The sequence below is a fragment of the Canis lupus genome, chromosome 5 (assembly GCF_011100685.1).
Source record: "Canis lupus familiaris isolate Mischka breed German Shepherd chromosome 5, alternate assembly UU_Cfam_GSD_1.0, whole genome shotgun sequence".
NCBI classification, from domain to species: Eukaryota; Metazoa; Chordata; class Mammalia; order Carnivora; family Canidae; genus Canis; species Canis lupus.
In genome coordinates this window covers 33,845,441-33,865,226 of record NC_049226.1, presented here as the reverse complement: position 1 = coordinate 33,865,226, position 19,786 = coordinate 33,845,441, and the positions used below count along the sequence as shown (strand labels likewise).

The window sequence follows — 19,786 nt, the reverse complement described above, 5'->3', positions numbered from 1 at the left end:
AGGGAAACGGAAAAGGCCTTGTTAAAGAGGATTTTCTGACTACCAGCTCTGTGTCCCCACCTTTGAGAGAGATCAGAGCCCCTGAAATGAAGAAAAGGCTTGCCCATCACCAACACTTGCAAATGCCAAGACCCAAAAGAAAGTATTTAAGCCCTCTTCACTTATATTCCTGACTCCCAGCTCCCACAGGACCTGATGGCTAAAGTGAAGGATGATTTTTTACATACAATTCATATTTATGTACGTATGAACATAATTAATACAACATAACATAATCAATACAATGAGGGAACCATCTCCAATTCTACCAGAAGTAACAGGTTGTGCCAATTCTCTCCTATACATGGATATGTAACTACCACCCACCCACCGATCCATCCATCCATCATCCATCCATCCATCAGTCCATTTTCTGTGGAGTCAACACGAAGGATGCAGTAAGACAAACCATAAACACCCAGCTCCACCACCTACTAACCACATGGCTTTGGGAAAACCACCTGAATGTCTCTAGGTTATGGTTTTCTCATCTGTAAAATAAGTGCAATCATACTGCTTATTATTAGCATAGTTGCAATGATTAAATGACTAATATAAGTGCTTGGCAAAAAAAAAATAAGCTCTCAAGAGTTAACCACCATAATGATGATAATTATAATAATTACTAAGACTATAAAAATACTCACTGATCTACAGCTACGTGCCAGGCTCTAGACTAAGGAGCAAATAATTTTAGCCTTCTGATTTTGCAAGAGTCTTTAGTGGGGCGTTGGATTTCTCACAGCAACACCTCCAATACACCCCCTCCCCTTCCTGCCGGGGATGATGGTAGGCCAAAGCGTGAGAGCCATTTGCAGCATGAGGACCCCCCCACCTCCCAAAGCCATGTTTAAACAATTACCAGCATTATGTTGCAGGTACCCAAGACCATAGGAGGCCAGCCCAGCACGGTGCTCATCTTGCAGAGACGTCTTTTGTGTGGGTTTTGGGTTTCAGCTGGGCAACGCAAAGCCATAGAGTGAGTCGCAAAACGAGTTTTCATAAGCTCACCCTGTCACAAACCAGGCAGGGGTTCATGCTGACATCCCCACAGTAAGATTAAACAGCATGCTTCGTCAGGCACTAAATACTAACACAGCTCCGACGTCAGGCGGACACTGATTAAAACTGATGTCAATAATTTATGAAACACAATATGGTCTTCAGATGCTCTTTTGAAAAAAAAAAAAAAAAAAAAAAAAAACGAAGGGGGAAGAAAGGGGCCTAGCAACCCAGGTGGTTTAAAACTGTTCATGCATTTTCCCTTGAACGTACACACACCCCCACCATGCATGGATGCTTCTTTACGCGATGAATGTAAATGCACATGTGTATAAGAGCATGTGAACACTGCTGATACATATGGGCGGAAGAAAGTATTTAGTTATTCCACTGAGAGCTGTCGAGGCTGTAACGTTATACATGGTCTTGTCTTTCATATTGTTTCGAGGGTTTTTTTCTTCCAGAAGAAATCCAAAATTGCATTTAAAATAAAATTGGGCTTTATGCAAGTTCACATTTATTCCGTAGAGACCCAACCTTGAAACAGCACCAAAAAAGAAAGCTTGACCAAAGAAAACCTATAGGATGCACACATTTCTTAGCAATCCGAAAGTACCTCGGCCTCATCTAGAACTAGGTAGGCAAAGAAGAATATCCAAGTCTTTTTAAATTTTGGAGGTTTTTTTCTGGGGGGTGGGGGGGGAGCCGAAGGAGAGCTACGGGGCAACCTGGGGAAGGATGCCATTTTAGTCTGTTATAAACCACTGTCTCATTATTTTATAAAGGCAAAGACAAAATGGCACAGGGATAATGTTTCATTTTTTATCAAGACTGTTTTTTGGAATTAAAAAACATCCTTCTTTACTCTGCCTTCGTTGTAAATAATCTGGGTAGCTTGACTTTATATGTCAACAGTGTGAAATTCACAAGATAGGATTATGTTGGGGGGGAAAATCTGAGCCGCTGATAGTACAAAAGTTAGTGTTTGAAGGATTTATTAATGCTTTTTTTCCTAGCACAGTGCCCTGTAGTGTCTCAGAACACCTGTCAAATACTAATTCATTCACATATCTCCACTACAGGGCCTTTTCATAAAAAGCTCGACCTTTAATTGTAAATCACTTCTAAATTGTCTTTGCTGGCTTTCTCTTTTGCGGAATGATGGAAAAATCACTAAGACTTCAATTAAGACTTTATGGGAACTTCAACCTGACGTTCCAGGGGCTGTAGCTACAAGATATCAGAACATCTATTCAAAAAGGAAACTATAAATAACTTTAACTTAGTTGAATTGGCTTTGCTTTTATGAGATGACTGAATAATTGGCAAGATTTAAAGATACTTTAACTACTGAGAATTAAAATAACTTCAGTAAAAACCAGAAAATATTGTTAGCCGATCATTTGTCATGCAGATTACGTACTCATTAGGCCTAATTAAACTTTTTGAACAAAAAAAGAAAAAAAACCACTTACTAATTACATTAGTTAATATGTTGATTGCTCAATTTGGCTGTTTAAAAAAAAAAAAGCAGTCAATCCAATTTGTGCACATAGTTAACGCTTTGGTCAAAAGACAAAATCCTAAACTACAGAGATTATTTCAAGTGCATGACCATTGTTACAACAAATACGGTCCGTCTCCACATCCAAAGTGACAAGGAGAGATGGGGGAGTGGATGGTGAATCTGAACAATACCAAGGCTGAGCCGAATCTTCGAGGCAGTACAGTGTTACCGCAAGATCTAGTTTATTCACCTCAATGTATTCACTTGCATTTGTCCAATTAAACCCTGCTGTTGACAACTCGAAGATATCTTTCATACCGCACAACCGTGGGAGGCCCTTTAAATGTCAATAAAGGGTTTTGACGCACAAAAGGAAGCAAAGAAAAGAGGGAGGGGGAAGGAGAAGGAATGGGAAAAACCAACATTTCTAAAGTAATGGAGCAGATCAAAGCAATTTTATTCTCAAAGACCACTAAGTCAGGGTCTAACTACTCGCTCTCACTGCCGAATCCTGCAAAGTCTCTTCAAACTGGGCAACCAGCGCGCAGTGCCTTAAATGAGGGGGATGAACAATTAGGTCTGCAAAAGCGGGACCCGGTGCAAAAACATGGAGGCCTGCGCCATGCAACAGGCGGTGCAGCCAGCCGTCTTGCAGCCCAGGACGCGGGACTGGGCCCCAGTACCCACCCGGCTCTCCAAGACATGTTTTCCATTCGCTCGCTCAAAAGTCTGCATCCACAGTCATGAGGCACAAACTATTTGACAACAACATGACACAATTAATCAGAACCAGACCTCAAAACGTGTGTTTGTGGGGACCAGCAAACTTAGCCATGTGCCTCCGACCCGGGAAGGGGCTGAAGAAACCCGGCGCGGCTGCCCCAGGGGGTAGGGAGAGGGCCGAAGAGCTATATGTTCACAAAAGATGCACCCCGAATGGCCTTATTTATGGACTAAATAATTTTCATTTAAATAGAACGTGGGATTTGGACATTAAAATATCCTACTGGAATTCTCTGGCATTCCTCCCGGGCACCCCCACTCCTATTTTGGGGTGGTTGTTTTTTTTTTTTTTCTTCCTGGGGAGAAACTGATGCCTGAGAGTTTGTACAGCAGCAAAGTTGTACAATTCAGAAATAGAAATGGATCTCTCTCTCTCTCTCTCTTTTTTTTTTTTTTTTAGCCTCATTTCTGACCCCACAGTAGTCACCAGTGCTGGTTTTGTCAGATTTCTTTCAGGACTTGAAACCACATTAAAAAAGCGAGAAGCCGGACCCTGGGTTAATTCAAAGCTGTTCCATTTCACCTAACCCTGACGCTAACACACACACAAAAAAACTCTGATATACTTTTCTGGTCCAGGATTGAATTATTTTAGAATAATTACTGAACCCTTCCTTTGTCATCTGTAGATAATAATTCATTTAAAGCACCTCATTCTTTTGCTAACACAAATAGGCTGTTCCAAAAGGGAGGGGGGGGGGGCGCGGTTTCCGAACCATAAAGACAAATGGCCGGTGCAGGAGTGATAGACATATTCGTCAGGGTGCTGAACTGGCCCCAAACTGCAAATCCCTTTGCCATCTCCCAAGGGATTTGTGGTCGGTCGTGGGGCTGGAACTTCCCGGGAGCCGGGCCGGGGTTCCCAACTGCGCGCCCAGCTGCAGCCCGGGGAAAGGCGGGGAGGGCGGGCAGGGTAAGGCGGAGGTGGATCCCAGGGTCCCGCCACACCGAGGGTTAAGGCGAAGCACGTTTGCATTTGAGCCCGGAGTCAGGGGGACCCGGCAGCAAGTTTTCTGCAAAGTCCTCCCCACCCCACCCCATCCCCCCGCGCCGCAGCGTTTCTCCGGCTTCCTGGCTTGGCGGAGCGCACGGGGCGCAAACCCGAGCCTCCGAGGCCAGCACCGGCGAGCCAGTGCGCCGGCTCCCAGCCCTCCCCGGCCGGGCGGTCCGCGAACGCGCCTCCCACGGTCCCCGCCCGCCGCCCGCGGCCCCGCGGCGCCCCCCACTCACCCACGCACTCGTTGGCCTCGCGGGCCGTGGCGCGCTGCCAGGGCCGGTCGTAGTGGAACGGCTTGCAGCGGTCGCACTCCGGGCCGGCCGTGTTGTGCCTGCAGTCGCACACCAGGCTGTCCTCGCGGTCGCGCACGCAGCGGGCGGCGTGGCCGTTGCACTTGCAGCGGCCGCCCACCTGCAGGTCGGACACGGCGTATAAGTACGAGTCGCGCGCCAGCTCCGAGTCGTCCTCGTTCTCGTCGCCGAACGTGTGCAGGCGGCTGAAGGCCACGCGGATGTCGGTGGCCGTGACCCAGTCCTGCAGGACCGGCGAGTTGTCGAAGTCGTGCGCCGAGGGCCGCCCGTCCAGCGTGCTGAAGGCGATGAGGCCGCCCGAGAGCGGGCGCATGTCGGTGTGCGAGTCGGTGCACACGGCCTCCTGCTCGTTCTGCTTGGTGATGGGCGCGCGGTGCGGCCGGTTGTACATCTTGCGGCACTGCGTGGAGTAGAACTGGAAGGGCACCCACGTGCGCCCGTAGTCCATGGACTTGTAGATGGCCATGGACTCGGGCCGCGGCGAGCAGAACTGCAGGCTCACGTAGGTCACCTCGAACTTCTTGCCGAGCGACAGCGTGAGCGTGACGTTGTGCGGGAACTGCAGGTAGTTCTCGGACTGCCAGCACGTCAGGTTGTGCGGGTTGTTGAGGTCGGTGAGGAAGGCGGGCGGGTGCGCCTTCTTGGGGTCCGACGCGTTGCAGAGGTGGCAGGAGCGCAGCCGCTCCTCGCCGCGCTCGCTGACCACGCAGTAGCGCGCCGGGGGCCGGCCGCAGGTGCTGGACACGCGCACGTCCTTGCCGAAGGCCGCGTTGACGAAGTCCGGGATGCAGCGGCGCGGGTGGCCGTTCTCGTCCGAGCAGGGGTCGGGCTGCGCCGCCTGGCCCGAGAACACGCTGAGCCCGGGCCCGCCGCGCACCGCGCCCACCAGGCACGCCACCGCCGCCAGCGCCGCCAGCGCCTCCCACACGGCGCGCATCATGCCGCGTCCAGCCTGCCCCGGCCCCGCCGCGCCGCGCCGAGGAGTCGGTCCGCCCGCCGCAGAAGGCGCCTGCGGAGAGAGGGGAGCCGCGCTCAGCCAGCCCGCCCCGCGCCCTCCGCCGCCTCCCGCCCCACCCCCGCCCTCCCCGGAGGGCGGCGAGCGGGGGCGCGGGCGGGCGCGGGCGGGCGCCGGCTTCCGCGCCACCAACCCCGCGGCCGCCCGCCCGCCTCGCTCCCCGCGGGTCCGGGGCCGGCGGATCCCGGGCCTCCCCGAGCCCAGCACCACCGGCCCGGCCCGGAGCCCGGAGCCCGGAGCCCGGAGCCCGCACCGCCCGCGCCCGGACCTCCCGGCCGCCGCCGCCGCCTCCACGCCGCGCGAGGGGGCCATGCCCGCGCCCCGGGACGCCCTCCACCCGCACGGCCCGGGGTCCCTCCGGCCGGCCCGGACCGCGTCCCCGCCGCGCAGTCCGCGCTCGGGACTTTACCTCTGGCGAGGGCAAAAGAGAAAGAAAAGTTTGCCCGGCCCCGGCCGGGAGCCCGCGCGCCGGACGGCGGAGAGCCTCTCGCTCGCGGCCAGCAGGCGCGTCCCGCCTCAGCGCGGGCTTGCCAGCTCCATGCCCGGCGCGGCCGCCGCTGCCCCAGCCCCGGCCCCGGCCCCGGCCCGGCCCGGCCCGGCCCGCCCCCGGCCCCGGCCCCGGCCCCGGCCCCGGCCCCCGCCGCCTGGCTCGCTCGCCGGCCCGGGTGACGCCGCGCCCGCCGCGCTCCGAGGGCCGCCCAGCCCGCGCCCGGGGCGCACACACACTCACGCTCGCTGGCGCGCACTCACACACACGCACGCACGCCCCCGAAGGCTCCGCCGCCGCCGCCGCCGCCGCCGCCGCCGCTCGCGCCGGGAGTGGGGGGAGTGGGGGAGTGGGGGAGTGGGGGGCGGAGGGGAGCGCGGGGGCGGGGGGCGGGGCGCCGGGCGGGGCGCCGGCCAATAACGTCGGCGAGCAGCCGCCCGCTCGCGAGCAAAGTTTTAACCCCGGGAAAGAAGAAAGTTAAAGGCGAGCGGCCCGGACGCGGCGCGAGCGGGTGGGAACCGGGGAGCCCGGGGAAGGGCGGCGCAGACAAAGAGGAAGCGAGGCGAGCGCCCGGGGAAACCCCGGACGGGGGGGGGGGCTGGGCCCGGCGAGCACCCCACGCGGGGAGGAGGGGCGGGCCGCGGGCTGTCAGCCGCGCCCCGGGCCCCCCGCGCCGCCCTGGGAGCCCCGCAGGTTTCCGCCGGCCCCACGCCCGGGGGAGCCGCGGGCGGCGGGGCGTGGGGGGAGGAGAGGGGAGGGGACGACGTGCTCCCTCCGGGTCCCAGCCAAACACATCTGTGTTTGTTTTCTTTGCTGCGCCGAGGTCGGGCCTTCCTCCAACCCGGCCTGATGGCCCCGGTGGCACCGCGCGCAGGGCTGTGCCCCCGTGGGCAGGCAGCCGGGAATCGGGAGGAAGAAGAGGACCGGGGAGGGAGGGGCGGGGGAAACCTCGGCCTGCTCACCCCTTCTTCCTGAAGACCCCCCCCCCCCCCCCCCGTCCCCACCCCGATTGTCATTCTGCGGTGGGCCTGCCAACTGGGAACGCGGCTCCTTGCGTGCCCGGGGACGCTGCGGTGGGCTGGAGGCTGGCGATGGGCAAGCAGCCGGACGGCCCCTTGGGCACTGGCCCACGACCCTCCAGACAGGTCTGCGAGCCTCAGGCTGGGGGAGGAGGAGCAGCCCAGCCGCCCCCCCAGGTCCCCCGAGTCGGGCTTGTGTTTTCAAGGGTGTTCTGCCCTGCACTATGTCGCGAGAGCCTCACTACAGCTTTGCAAAGTTAGGTCTTCGCCCCATTTCGCAGATGAAGAAACTGAGGTCCAGAAGCTTGCCCAGCATCTCCCAGCTAGTAAACATCGAGCAGATCCTGGCATAGAAACCGGGGCTCCTTCCTGTCCTCCTTGACAAGTGGATCATAATCCCACCCAATTATAGTCTCAGGGGGCATCCTTGGGGCCACCCAGCTTCTCTGTCTTGCCTCATTCTCTGCCACCTTAACTAAAGGACAGAGGACAGTGACAGCATCCTTTGACTATCCTGCACCACAGCCAAAAGCGCTTTGAGGGAGAATCCACTGGGCTGAGAGTTTGAAACTCAATCCCTGTTAGTTTCTTACTTTTAGATGAGTGATCTAGTAATAAATCCGGAGTGAAAGCCCAGGGTTCTGGTTCTGGCCCAACAGCTGACTGGCTGCATTATCTCCATCAAGTGTCTCATTTTGTCTTATTGGCACTCTAAACAAACTGTGAGAATCTAAGAAGGGGCCTCAGGGCTCCTTTGGCCCAGCTCAGTCTCCTTGGAAAACCGCCTTCCCCAGACTCCCTCCCTGAGAGAGAGCCACCCAAGCCAGCTCTTCCAAGGATGGGAGTTCACCACAGCCCAGGGAAATAAACGCGTTCCCTTGCAGGAAAAAGGAAAGAGGGCCCAGATTCATCCTCTGCCCTAGGGCGATTTTTAGCTTTGCCTTCTCGTGCCACTTACCACTCCCTACACTGTTTATTTCTGCCTTGTGGCAGAGAGGATTGTCCCTGACTTACGAGGGTACTGAAAACATGGCAAAATAATATAAATTAGACAATGAGGTGAGAGGACACAGAGCAAATGTTTAACTCTTGTGAGCTGTGAGATCTGAGTCCCATGTCGAGGGCATAGCAGTGAGGAGTAATACTTTGAAGCCAAACTGTGGGCTTGGCAAGTTTTGCATCTCTCTGTGCTTTGCTTTTCTCATTTGTAAAAAGGGGACAATAAAATCCATCTCAGAGGGTTGTGAGCATCAAATGAGTTAGCACATAGGAAGATAGTAGCTTATTATACGTGAACACACATACTGCACTTAAATAATCAACACGAACAAGGGATAAATGTAAATATACACAAAACCAGGCATGTTGCAAGTGGATGTAGCAATGTTCACTGTTACTACTAAATTGCCAGATCTTCATAGATATTTAAAATAATTTAGGGACACCTGGGTGGCTCAGTCAGTTAAGCATCTCCCTTCCGGTCGGGTAATAATCTCAGGGTCCTAGATCAGGCTCTACATGGAGCTCCCAGCTCAGCCAGGAGCATGCTTCTCCCTCTGCCTCTCCCTTTGTGCTCTCCCTCCCTCTCTCTCTCAGATAGAGAAATAAAATCTTTTTTAAAAAATTTAAAAAATAAAATAAAGAAAAGCATTTAAGTACATGGGAAGATGTTCATGAGATGTTGCAAAGGGGGGTGGGAGTAAATGATAAAACAGTATGCCCCCCAGAAAAACTATGCACAATGTAAGCTCATTTTTATTTATTTTTTTTAAGTATGTCTTTAAGAAAAAGACAACATGGTTCATTGTGGTCATTCCTGTATCATGAGGTTACAGGTGATTTTTATTGATTTTTGCTTGGGCGTTCTCAGTTTTTATATCGTAGAATAAGAAGGAGAGCTAGAAGAGAAAAGAAAACCCAGGAGGAGTGGAAATGGGAAGAAAGCAAAAATGCCCCCTGGGATGCCCTATTCACCTCCTGTGGGTAGACCACAGATTTGTTCCTCAGCTTTCGGGCAGCCAGAATGAAAAGGAGACCATGCCAGTTACAGGATTTCCAGTGTCCGTGAGATAAAAACAGACAGACCTATTACTCAAGAGAATTACAACTATTCTCGGTACTCAAATCAGACAGGAATCTCTCTGGGGTGGGGGCGGGGTGGATAAAGGGGACACAGCGTGTGGCACCTCAACATTCCCATGGCAGTGACAGCAGCGAGCTCCGTGGGCTGGTTTCTGTGTGATGGCCCACCATAGAAGCTGGTGGCATCACACCAAACCACAAGTCAGGGAAAGACAGTCTGGCCGGGACAGGTCTGAAAGAGACCAATCAGGGTGCCCCTGCCCACCCACCTTGGGTCTGTTTTGGGGTACCGACTCAAATGGCTTGCAACATGCATTCCAAGCCCTCCCTCTGCTATGTTGTTTCTGTCTGCAGAGATGGTGTTTTTGTTTTCTTTCTTTTTTTTTTTTTTTTTTTTTTAAGTAATCTCTATGCCGAACGCAGGGCTCAAACTCATGACCCCGGGATCAGGAGTTGCACACTCTACCTGTGGAGCCGGCCAGGCGCCTCTGTCTGCAGAGCTTTTGGTGGATCTTGCGTGGCAGCAGGTTTGGAACTAGAAAGCAGATACTCTGTGCTGCCAGCTGAGCTGAGGCCAGGGGCTTGGGGGTGGGAGAGGGGACACTTTGCACTTTTATTGTGGTCACTTAGGTCTAAGCATATCTTCTTTAGTAGTTCCCAGTGGGCAGGACTGTCACCTTGTACCTCGGGGGTCTGGAACATTCTGGAACACCGTAGAACTTGTTTGCCTCCATTCAAAACCCACCTCCTCGCCACCAAAACAGTTCATGAAATTGCAGCCCCCACGGCAGCCCAAGGCTCTGCCTCGTCCAAGCTTTGCAATCAGCCTTCTATCATCCATCCTTCAGCTTTATCTGTTAGGCAAAAATATTTCCAGTTCTTTCCATGAGTTCTCCCAGGACAGTTTTCTGGCCCCTCTGCAGCCTCTCCCGGTGCCCTCTAATTTGTCAGTGTCCCTGCCTAAAGCATACTGCCCTCTGAGGGGACAAATGAAAAAAACAGATGTCCAAGTGTTGTGAGAGCTTCTCAAAGTGGGGGTTATAAATACACACCCGAAAAGGCATGTCAGGCTCAAGCAGCAGGATCCATGGCACAAACAGGAGTTCAAAACACAATGGTGCAGGTCTTGGATGAGAAAGCAAATTCCCAGGTGTTCCTGCAAGCAATGTGTTGGGAGGGGGAACCGCCATTCTTGGCGCCCGGCCCTACCTGGGAAGCCCGAGGATCACTCTAGAAGGAGGAGAAAGTGGCCCTTTCAAGAAAAGTTAGGAAGCAGTCAGAGGAGGAGACAGAGGAAAGCCGGAAGGCTCAGGTGCCTTAGAAGCCAACAGGGAAGTTTCGGGGAAGGAGGGGTTGATGAGCGGTGTCACATGCCTTTCAAGGTCAAGATAAGATCTGAAACAAGTCCTTTGGATTTGAACGACAAGGAAGTCATTGGTGACCTTGGTGAGCCATGGGGACAGAAGCCAGACGGCCTCAGGTCACGAAAGTGGGAACAGCAAGTATAGACAATGTTCACGAAGGGTGGAAACAAGTGGTAGGGAAGAGATAGGGTGCTAGGAGAGGGTGGAAAGAGAGAGGATGACAACAGACAACCTCGTAGGGACAGCTGGGTGGCTCAGCGGTGGAGCATCTGCCTTCGGCTCAGGGTGGGACCCTGGAGTCCTGGAATCGGGTCCCACATTGGGCTCCTGCAGGGAGCCTGCTTCTCCCTCCACCTGTGTCTCTGCCTCTCTTCGTCTTTCATGAATAAATAAATAAAATCTAATAATAAAAAAAGAACTAATCTTCTAGAATTGGCGGTCAGATGCCAAAGTGTCTCTTGTCTCAGTGGAACAAGAAATGGCAGGATCTACTGACAACAAGGGAGCAGGTAGGAGCATTAGAGGTTGGAGGGTAAGGGAAAGCTCAATCGGGTCATCAAGAGGAGAAGCTGACACTTTTTGGCCAGAACTCAAGGTCCTGATGAGGCTGGAGACCATTTATGAGAAAGAAAGCCCCAAAAGTCAAAGTCATAGGCCCACCACCAGCCAGCAGTGCTCAGCAGCCCCTGTGTAGACCTAGAGAAAGAAGAACTGCTGGATTAATCTAGAATTGCAGGTTTCTTCCAGGAAGTCGGGCGGAAGGAGAGGATGACTGCTGGGATGGACGATGGAAGCAAAGCTAAAGGGAGAAGACACGAAGGCAGGACATGGAGAGAACGGGAAACAGAGCCCAGGTTTCTAGAACTGTGCTGTCCAGTACCGTAGCCTGTGACCACAGGCAGTTAGTTCCATTTTGGCCTGAATGAATTAAAATGAAATAGAGCTAAAGGTTCCTCAGCTAACTCTCCTTTGGACAGAAGCAATAGAGACCATTTCAATAATCATGGGAAGTTCTATCGGACTGAAAGTTCTATCGATCTCGAAGATTTGGGAAGATGGAAGAGGTGTGGTGAGTAGCCAAGGAGATCGTGCTTTCAAACTGGCATCAGAAGGGAGGATTCCAGAGGTGGAGCAGCTTGGGGTGATGATGAGGCTTACTGAGGACAGGAGGAAACTTCCTGCTGGGAGGCAGACATCAAGGTAACTGGACCTGAGGAGATCCAGGTGCTGGGTGGGCCGTCCACCTGGGTGGGTCTCAAAAGGCACACAGAACCAGCCTCAGGACTTGGGGCAGAGATGAAGGCCCAACCAGGTGCTGGTGTCTCTGAAGAAAGAGTGGAGTGACCTAGGTTGTGGGGTGTGGGGTAGGGATTCAGAGGCGGAGATGTGGAAGGTCTTCAAGGGGCAGGATGGTGTTTCTGTGATGTAGATGGAAGGAGATTTGGGGGTTGAGGAGGACAGCGGCCCCCATCCTGGGCATGGGATGGTGTGGTTGGGACAGTAGTCCCATGGAAGAAGAGGCCTGTGGTGTGGGTGAGGGCCAGGTTGGGGGGAGCACTCTGTGAACACAGGGAGGACGCAGGGGAAGGCAAGGCCCCCCGAGGGCACAAGCTAATCATGTGAGAGGAAGGGCTCAGGAGAAATGAGATGACCCAGGGCCTCCATCCTGGGCGCGACTGAGGGTCCTACTTTCTAAATCAAGCATTTATTTGATGCTTACTGTGTGCTAAGCCATCTTCCAAGCATTCCAACAATCATTAACTCAAAATACTCCGTAACACCTGACAGGATAGGTGTCCGATCATCTCTTTAGGGAGGAGGAAACTGAGCCTAGAGAAGTGATGTGCTGAAGATCGCATCACGGGAGGAGCAGAGGAGCAGGGATTCGAATGAACGATGGGGTGTCTCTCGGTCACCACTCATGGGCAGGACAGACTTGGCTGATGCTAAGCTTTTGACACCAATGGGCCTCCACCACGTCTGGACTGGGGAAGGGGGACACAGGTCTACCTGCAGTTTGACAGGCTGGACACTGTCTCAGCAGAGGAATGGAAGATTCTGGAAACGGATGCAGGCATCTACCTGCAGTAGGAGTATGAGCTAAGACTTGCCTTTGCTGAGCTTCTGAGTGCATCTGGTTCCCTTACAAGGACAGACGTGAAACCATTTGGTCCCCAGGGCTCCCAGCACAGGCTGGACACTGTCTCAGCAGAGGAATGGAAGATTCTGGAATCGAATGCTGGCATCTGGCCTCCCCGCAAGAGTTAGGGTGGCCTGTTTCGATAGTGTCTCTCTCAGAAACAGGAAGAACTTGATGCAGACAAAGCATGATTCCAAATCACCTTGAGCTGACCTTGTGTGACCTTGAGCAAGTGACTTTACCCCTCGAGGGTTGAGATGGGGATTATCGCACTTACTGTATAGGCTTGTGAGACTGAATGAAAAGATGGGCGTGAAAGGAAAGAAGCCGGCCCCATAGATGATAGTTTAAGGTTTTTTAGTTTTGTCTTTTTTTTTTTTTTTTTTTTTTTTTTACTTTGGGGTTTTATTCTCAAAATTTCCAGATCTGGTTCCCAGGTCCCTCACCCTGGAGGAATTAGGGGCATCCCCTCATTTCCAGACTGCCAGCTCACCCGATAGGCCTCAGGGAGGATTGCTCAAGGTGATCCCATTCCCTTGGCAGGATTTCAGGAGATGGGGCTGTTTGGGGAAAGGACTCGGAGCATAGAAGCACAGGGCTGTAGGGTGTGGAGGGTTTCTGGAGATTTACCCACTTAGGTCCACAGTGTTGGGATGGTCCTCATCCTTAGCTTGGGCCTCCCTTGTTGCCGGCTTCTTGGCAGAGGATTCAGGACTTGGGCACAGAAGCCCATACAAACCCCAAATCCACCAAATCCTTTAATCTACCAGAGCTCTTTGGAGGAGTGAAAAATTCTTGTGGATCAGGGGAACCGGCCACCCGATGTAATTTATTTTCATTTGCAAAAACCTTTTGACAAGGTCCCACCCTGAACGCTATTAAACTACAGAAAATGCTTCACTGTGAGGGGGAAGTTTTGTCATGGATGGAAACAGAGTTCACAAAAAGGGATGGTCCTCTGGGTGGAGAAAGTAGTGGGGGGGGGGTATAGGGGTTCTGAGCCCAGAGTTGGGGTTCAGCTCATTCAATGCTGACAGGCGCCCTGAAGGAGGACGTCCTCTCAGGGAGACCTCAAAGTGCAGAGGTGACACTGAAGTGACACCCAGAGAAAGGGGGTGAGAGGGACCATCTCAAGAGATAGCATACATGGCCTGGGGACATGGGGACACAGTCAGTGTTAGCAGAAGATGATGTATTTGGGGACAAATAGCCTGAAAAACTATTAGAGGGTTAAAGGTTTTCAGTTTCTTTCTTTCTTTCTTCCTTTCTGTCTGTCTTTCTTTCTTTCAGATTTATTTATTTATTTGTGAGAGTCACAGGCAGAGGGAGAAGCAGGCTCCCTGCAGGATTCGATCCCAGGACCCCAGGATCACGCCCTGAGCCGAAGGCAGATGCTCAACCACGGAGCCACCCAGGTGCCTCAGGTTTTCAGTTTCAACTGAAAAATGCTATTCGAAGACCCGAATACAGGCTGTTTCCTGAAGATCATCTCTCCAAAGAGGTGCTGCTCACATTTAGGGCCAGAAAATTCTTCCCTGGGCAGAATGGTCCAATGCCACCACAGGACATTTAGCATCCCTGCCCCCGGCCCCGTTAAATGCCAGTAGGTACCCCTCTACACACACACGTACACACACACACACACACACACATTCTCACCACTGAAAAATGGCTCCTCACATTCATACATTCCCCCCAGAAGAGCCTCCACTTCCCCACCCCATTCTGATCTACTTGAAATTTAGCCTGATGTGCCGCTTAGCACCTTCCCCGACCTCCCCCCAAACCTGCAACATGCAAAGAAAACTGCTAAATGAATTCTCAGAAAGAGAATTGGAAAAGAAACAGGATGCTTTTATGTCTAGGATCCTCTGGGAAGTTCTAGTCATCACGTCTCAAAACACCTGTGGAGGTGGAGATGGCCCGGATCAGTCACTTGACTGTGGTAAGTGCCAGGAACATAAATAAAGCAGAGGAGGGGAGGGGGCATGCCAGGAAGGAAGGTGCATTTTAGACAAGGTACTGGGGTGGGTGTTGGGGGTTGCCTCTCTAAGAAGGATCCAGTAGAGCAGAGTTAAGCGAGGAAGGGAGCTGTGGGGGTATGGGGGCTTGGCAGGGAGGAAAAACGTGCATTTCTGGCAGGGAAGACAGCCAGTGCAAAAGTCCTGAGGCATGCCTTGACCCGCTAAGGACCAGAGAGGAGGCCAGCTTGGTGGGGGCTTGGGGAGTGAGATGGGGAGTGGTAGGAGGTGAGGTCAGAGAGCTGAGTGCAGGTGAGGGTGCACACAGTCTTGCAGACTTTGATAAGGAATTTGAACATTTCGGGGTTCATCCAGGGGTTGCTTTTCCCATACCTCTTATTTTTTAGATTTTAATCTATTATTTATTTGAGAGAGGAGAGCATGTGAGAGCAGTAGCAGGGGTGAGGGGCAGAGGGAGAGGGAGAAGCAGGCTCCCCGCTGAGCAGGGAGCTTGACGCGAGGCTCGATCCCAGGACCCTGAGACCATGACCCAAGCCGAAGGTAGACGCCCAACTGACTGAGCCACCCCAGCTCCCCTCCCATAGCTCTTAACACCACAGTGTTGCCCTGACTAATCCACGAGCTTCTCGGGGAGGAATTGTGTTTTCTCCCTCTGAATCCCCAGTGTTGCACGCACTGCCAGACACAGAACAGGAACGCACTACAAATTCATGACAATCAGGCAATTAAAGGCCACAGAATTATGGGCCACTGGGGGTGGTGACCAGCCGTGGCAGGCGGAAAAATGCGGTTCCCCCTCCACCAAGAAGATATCCATGTCTTCATCCCTGGAACCTACGAAAGTGGCCTTAGATGGCGAAACAAAGTCTTTGGTTGGAGACGACGAGATGGGAAGATCGCTGTGGATCATCAGGGTGCACCCTACGTGCCATGCCAAGTGTCCTTCTGAGAGAGAGGCAGAGGGAGAGCTGACAGGATAGAGGGCAAGGAGGCCATGTGGAGACACAGGCAGAAATCACGATGATGCAGCCACAAGCCAAGAACACCAGCAGCCACCAGAAGTCACCAGAAGCTTCAAGAGACCAGGAACCAATCCTCCTCTGGAGCCTCTGGAAAGAGAAGGACCCTCGACTTCAGTCCAGTGACGCTGACTTTCAACTTCTGGCAAATCCTAGAGCAGCTGGAGTTAGGAGGGTCCCCTTCAACTCTCAAGAGGTGACCTTGGGGGTACGTGGAAGGAGCAAAGAAGGGACCCCTAACGCTCGGGTCCTGAAACGTTCCTGGCGTCTCGCTCTGGGTCTCCTTCCTGGGAGCGGGGACCACCTCTCCCCGTTTCTTCCCTCCCGTGATGCTGAGCAGAGCATCTTGCGCGTACGCTTGCTGAGAGCTTGCTGCTTGTGTTGAGGTGTCACAAGCCCCCTTTCCTGGAAATCAGGATTGCAACCCCTTTATGATTTAGGAACCAGTCCAGAAGGAGGTCATTCGTGTCCTGAGCATTTAAGAGAAGAGGAGCCGCGCCATCAGGGGAGGAGACTCCAGTCCACAGGGAAGCTGAAAGGTTTTCCCTTCGAAGTGCTTGTCAGCTGAGGTCAGGCGTCCTCTGTTCTGGAACCACAGATTGGGAGGGCCCTGGGCGTTGTTCCTCAGTGACGTCACAGCTGACGGTGGAATCTCTGCTGGCACCACTCAGGGACGCCATCCCACCCAAATTCCCGAAGGCTCCCCTGAATTGAAGAGAATAGGAGTAGTCCTTCTAGAATGTCCATCTATTGCTCCCCCCCCCTTCCCCGTTTACAAGTGAGGAAGCTGAGGCGTTGGAGGCTGAGAGAATTGCCCAGGAGCTGAGCTCCTAACTACGGCTGTTGAGTCATTGAAGTAGGTGGTGGGTCACCTGTGGGGGGAAACCTGCTATATTCGGTTCCGCTCACTTAGGTGGAAAACACAAAATCGTGATTCTGATGGCAAAATGTTTTTCGTGACAGATGACTGCATAAAAAGTCTCTCTGTATGAGGGAGTAAGCTTCTGTTTTTTGCAAAAAACAGCTATGTGGAAGAGCTCATTCCCCCCCGAATGTCAGTATTCCTGGTCTACGTGTCACTCGGGGAGAAAGTTTAGGGGGCTCAGTTCTAAGAGGTGGTACAGGATGGAAACGGACACAGGCCCCTGATTCAGATTAGTTAAGTACACAGATGATTCAACTATAACAAGGTGTTATAGGGAAGTAGGGGGGCACCTGGGGGGCTCAGTCAGTGAAGTGTCTGCCTTCAGCTCAGGTCATGATCTCGGGGCTCCCTGCTCAGCGGGGCATCTGCTTTTCCCTCTGCCGCTCCCCTCCTGCTTGCGCTCCCTCTCCCACTCTCTGTGTCTCTCAAATAAACAAATAAAATCTTTTAAAACATAATAAAGTAGGATTAGGGGAAGGAGGGGACCTGTCTCTCACCGATGCTGCCATCAAGGAAGGAGTAGCCACCATGCCAGCCCCTGGAACGACACCAGAAAGTAGACACAAGGCTGCATGGACATGACCTACCCTACAGAGCAACCTCTTAGTCTCTGGCTGAGCATAGGGTCTGTGGGGTCTCTCGGGGCACCCAGCTTCCTGGCCCTGCTTGGAGGGAGCCCCTTAAGTGGTCAGCGGGGCAGCTCCAGTCACATACACCCCCCCCCCCCCCGGGTCTCTAGCTACACCTCTGTGACAATGGATGCTATGGTGTGTACCTCCCAAATTCACATCTGGAAGCCCTCATCCCCAGTGCCATAGTATTCGGAGGCAGGGCCATTCGGGGTAATCAGGTCCTGAAAGTGGAGCCCTCGTGATGGAATTAGTGCCCTGATGAGTGACACGATCGCTCCCCTGACCATGTGAGGACCCAGCAAGGAGGCTGTCATCTACAGACCAAGAAGAGAGCCTAAGCCAGGAGCCTGATTGGCCCAACACCTCGGTCTGGGACTCCTTGGCCTCCAAATCGTGAGAAGTAAGTACATGTTGTCACTCAAGCCACCCAGCCGGTGGTGTTCTCTTACAGCAGCCTGAACCGATGAAGACGGTGGGCAGGTCACTTCACCTCTCTGGACAGCTGTCCCCTCTCCTGAAAAATGTAGCTGGTAACATTATGTGTCCGTTCTGCCTCCCCCCTCCCTTCCTCCCTCCCTTCCTCCCTGCCTTCCATCTCTTCCATGGAAATCAGGAGTCCCAAGCCAAAAAGCAGAGGCAAGAGACCCGGGGGTGTCCAAAGCCCTAAACAAATATGCTTTTTATAAAGAACCCAGTACAGTGACCATCACCATGATTCCCACGGGAGCCCCCCTCTCCCCCAGCAGATGACAATCTGCCCTGGACCACTGAGGATCAGATCAGGGACAGTGACATTAGTGCTGCAAAAGATTGGACTTTGTGTTAATAATACTTTAATTAGGGACACCTGGGTGGCTCAGTGGTTGAGCATCTGCCTTCGGCTCGGGGTGTGACCCCGGGGTCCTGGGATCCAGTCCTGAATCAGGCTCCTCACAGGGAGCATGCTTCTCCCTCTGCCTATGTCTCTGCCCCCTCTCTGTGTGTCTCTCATGAATAAATAAATAAAATATTTGAATAATAATAATAATAATGCTTTACTAATTACTAATAAGTCAGTGAGCGTGCATGCTAAGTATCAGTAAACTCCCGTGTAGTCTAGAATCACGATCCCAGCCACAATCACCATCACCATCACAGTCATCGTGACAATCATAACGGCAGCTCACACATTCTGGAACCCTGTTGTACCTGCTGTCAGGCTGATCTAGGGAGTTGGTCTGCTGGATCTTAGCCGAGGTAGAGGGGGCTTCTGGTGGCCACGATGGTGGTGGAGCAGCTGCAGGTGAAAGTGTGAGAAGTTCCTCTTCTTAGGGAACTCAGGGACGGAGAGGAGAGGTCGGACCCAGACCCACAACTGGGTGTGACGTCTCTTGCTCACTGCGGTGTGCCCAACGCCTAGCCCATTTGGCCCTTGTAGGCACTCAAGGAATGTTTGCCAAATGAAACATCGAGGCGCCCAGCCAGAGCATCCGCAGGTAAGGAACAGGGACTTCTTGGTGTCCAGAAGCATGTCTGGGCCTGAGGCTAGCAGGTCTAATTCAATTCTGCATCTGAGAACATTTGTTTCCCATGAATCCCTTACCCGAGTAAAGAAGACTCACATTACAGGTCATGTTGGCCTTGCTCTAGAACTTGGATGATCCTTGGTAGTATCAAAATTTCATAATCTGTGATACACACACACACACACACACACACACACACACACACATGAACATACCACGTCTCCTGGCTCCGAAGGGAGAATCAGCCCTTTTCAACGGGAGCAAAGGACCCTCACTGGGCTGGGTGCCCTCACCCTGGGTCCAAGGGACTCAGGAGACAGCTGCCTCTTGCCTGGGCCCCCTCAGCTAAGATCTGATTTTCTCATCATCTGGATAGTCTCAGCGACTCACAGCAAAGGGATGAACCAGGCTGACCTTTCTGGAGGTTTGTTTAAAGCAGAACAATGTTTGTCTTGTCCAAACACTATGAATTACTCCAGAGGATCCTGCCCAGTTTTACAATCCACAGCTACAAACGGCTTACATAAATGGGGACTCGTCCCCTCTTCTCCCCACCACCCACCCCATTTTTAACAGCTTCTCTCCCCCACCACCCACCTTCTTCTACTCTTCCAGACCTTCCCCCTGTCCCCCTCACACCTCCTCTCCTCTGAGCCCCAGCCTGGTGAAGGGGCAGGTGTTGGGAGTTCTGGGCCACAGCTCACACCTGGGTTATTGCTGGCACGGATCCCCTATGGCGGGTGGGCTGCTCTGTCCCTGGTGTGGGCAGGGGTTTGCCTTGCTAAGGGGGGGCTCTGGGCACATTTGTACTGTGTGTGGGGCCTGTGCTAGGTCCAGCTGTGAAAGTGTGTTGGTAAGAAAAGGCCTTTCGGTTTGGGGGGCAGTTCAATGTCCAGCCCACTCAGACCCTCCTCATCTGGCGGGGTGTTCAGCTCACCCTATAGCTTTTCCTTCTCAGGCTGCACATTCGGGGGATC

General features: G+C 53.0%; 1 protein-coding gene and 1 long non-coding RNA gene across 2 annotated transcripts in view; both read right to left on the bottom strand.

Annotated features, from left to right (window-relative positions):
* NTN1 (netrin 1) overlaps positions 1 to 5,594 on the bottom strand; it is a 170,790-nt gene extending 165,196 nt beyond the window's left edge. The window contains exon 1 of the mRNA XM_038536860.1: positions 4,562 to 5,594. Coding sequence (XP_038392788.1) covers positions 4,562 to 5,579 — 1,018 coding nt within the window. The 5' untranslated portion in view covers positions 5,580 to 5,594. The remainder of the gene's footprint in view (positions 1 to 4,561) is intronic.
* A 7,513-nt stretch (positions 5,595 to 13,107) lies between these two features.
* Positions 13,108 to 19,357, bottom strand: LOC119871850. The gene is made up of 2 exons (XR_005359489.1): positions 18,493 to 19,357; positions 13,108 to 17,818 (listed from the first exon to the last, which is right to left on the bottom strand). It is a non-coding gene; the product is annotated as an uncharacterized LOC119871850 (long non-coding RNA).
* Positions 19,358 to 19,786: the final 429 nt, after the last annotated feature.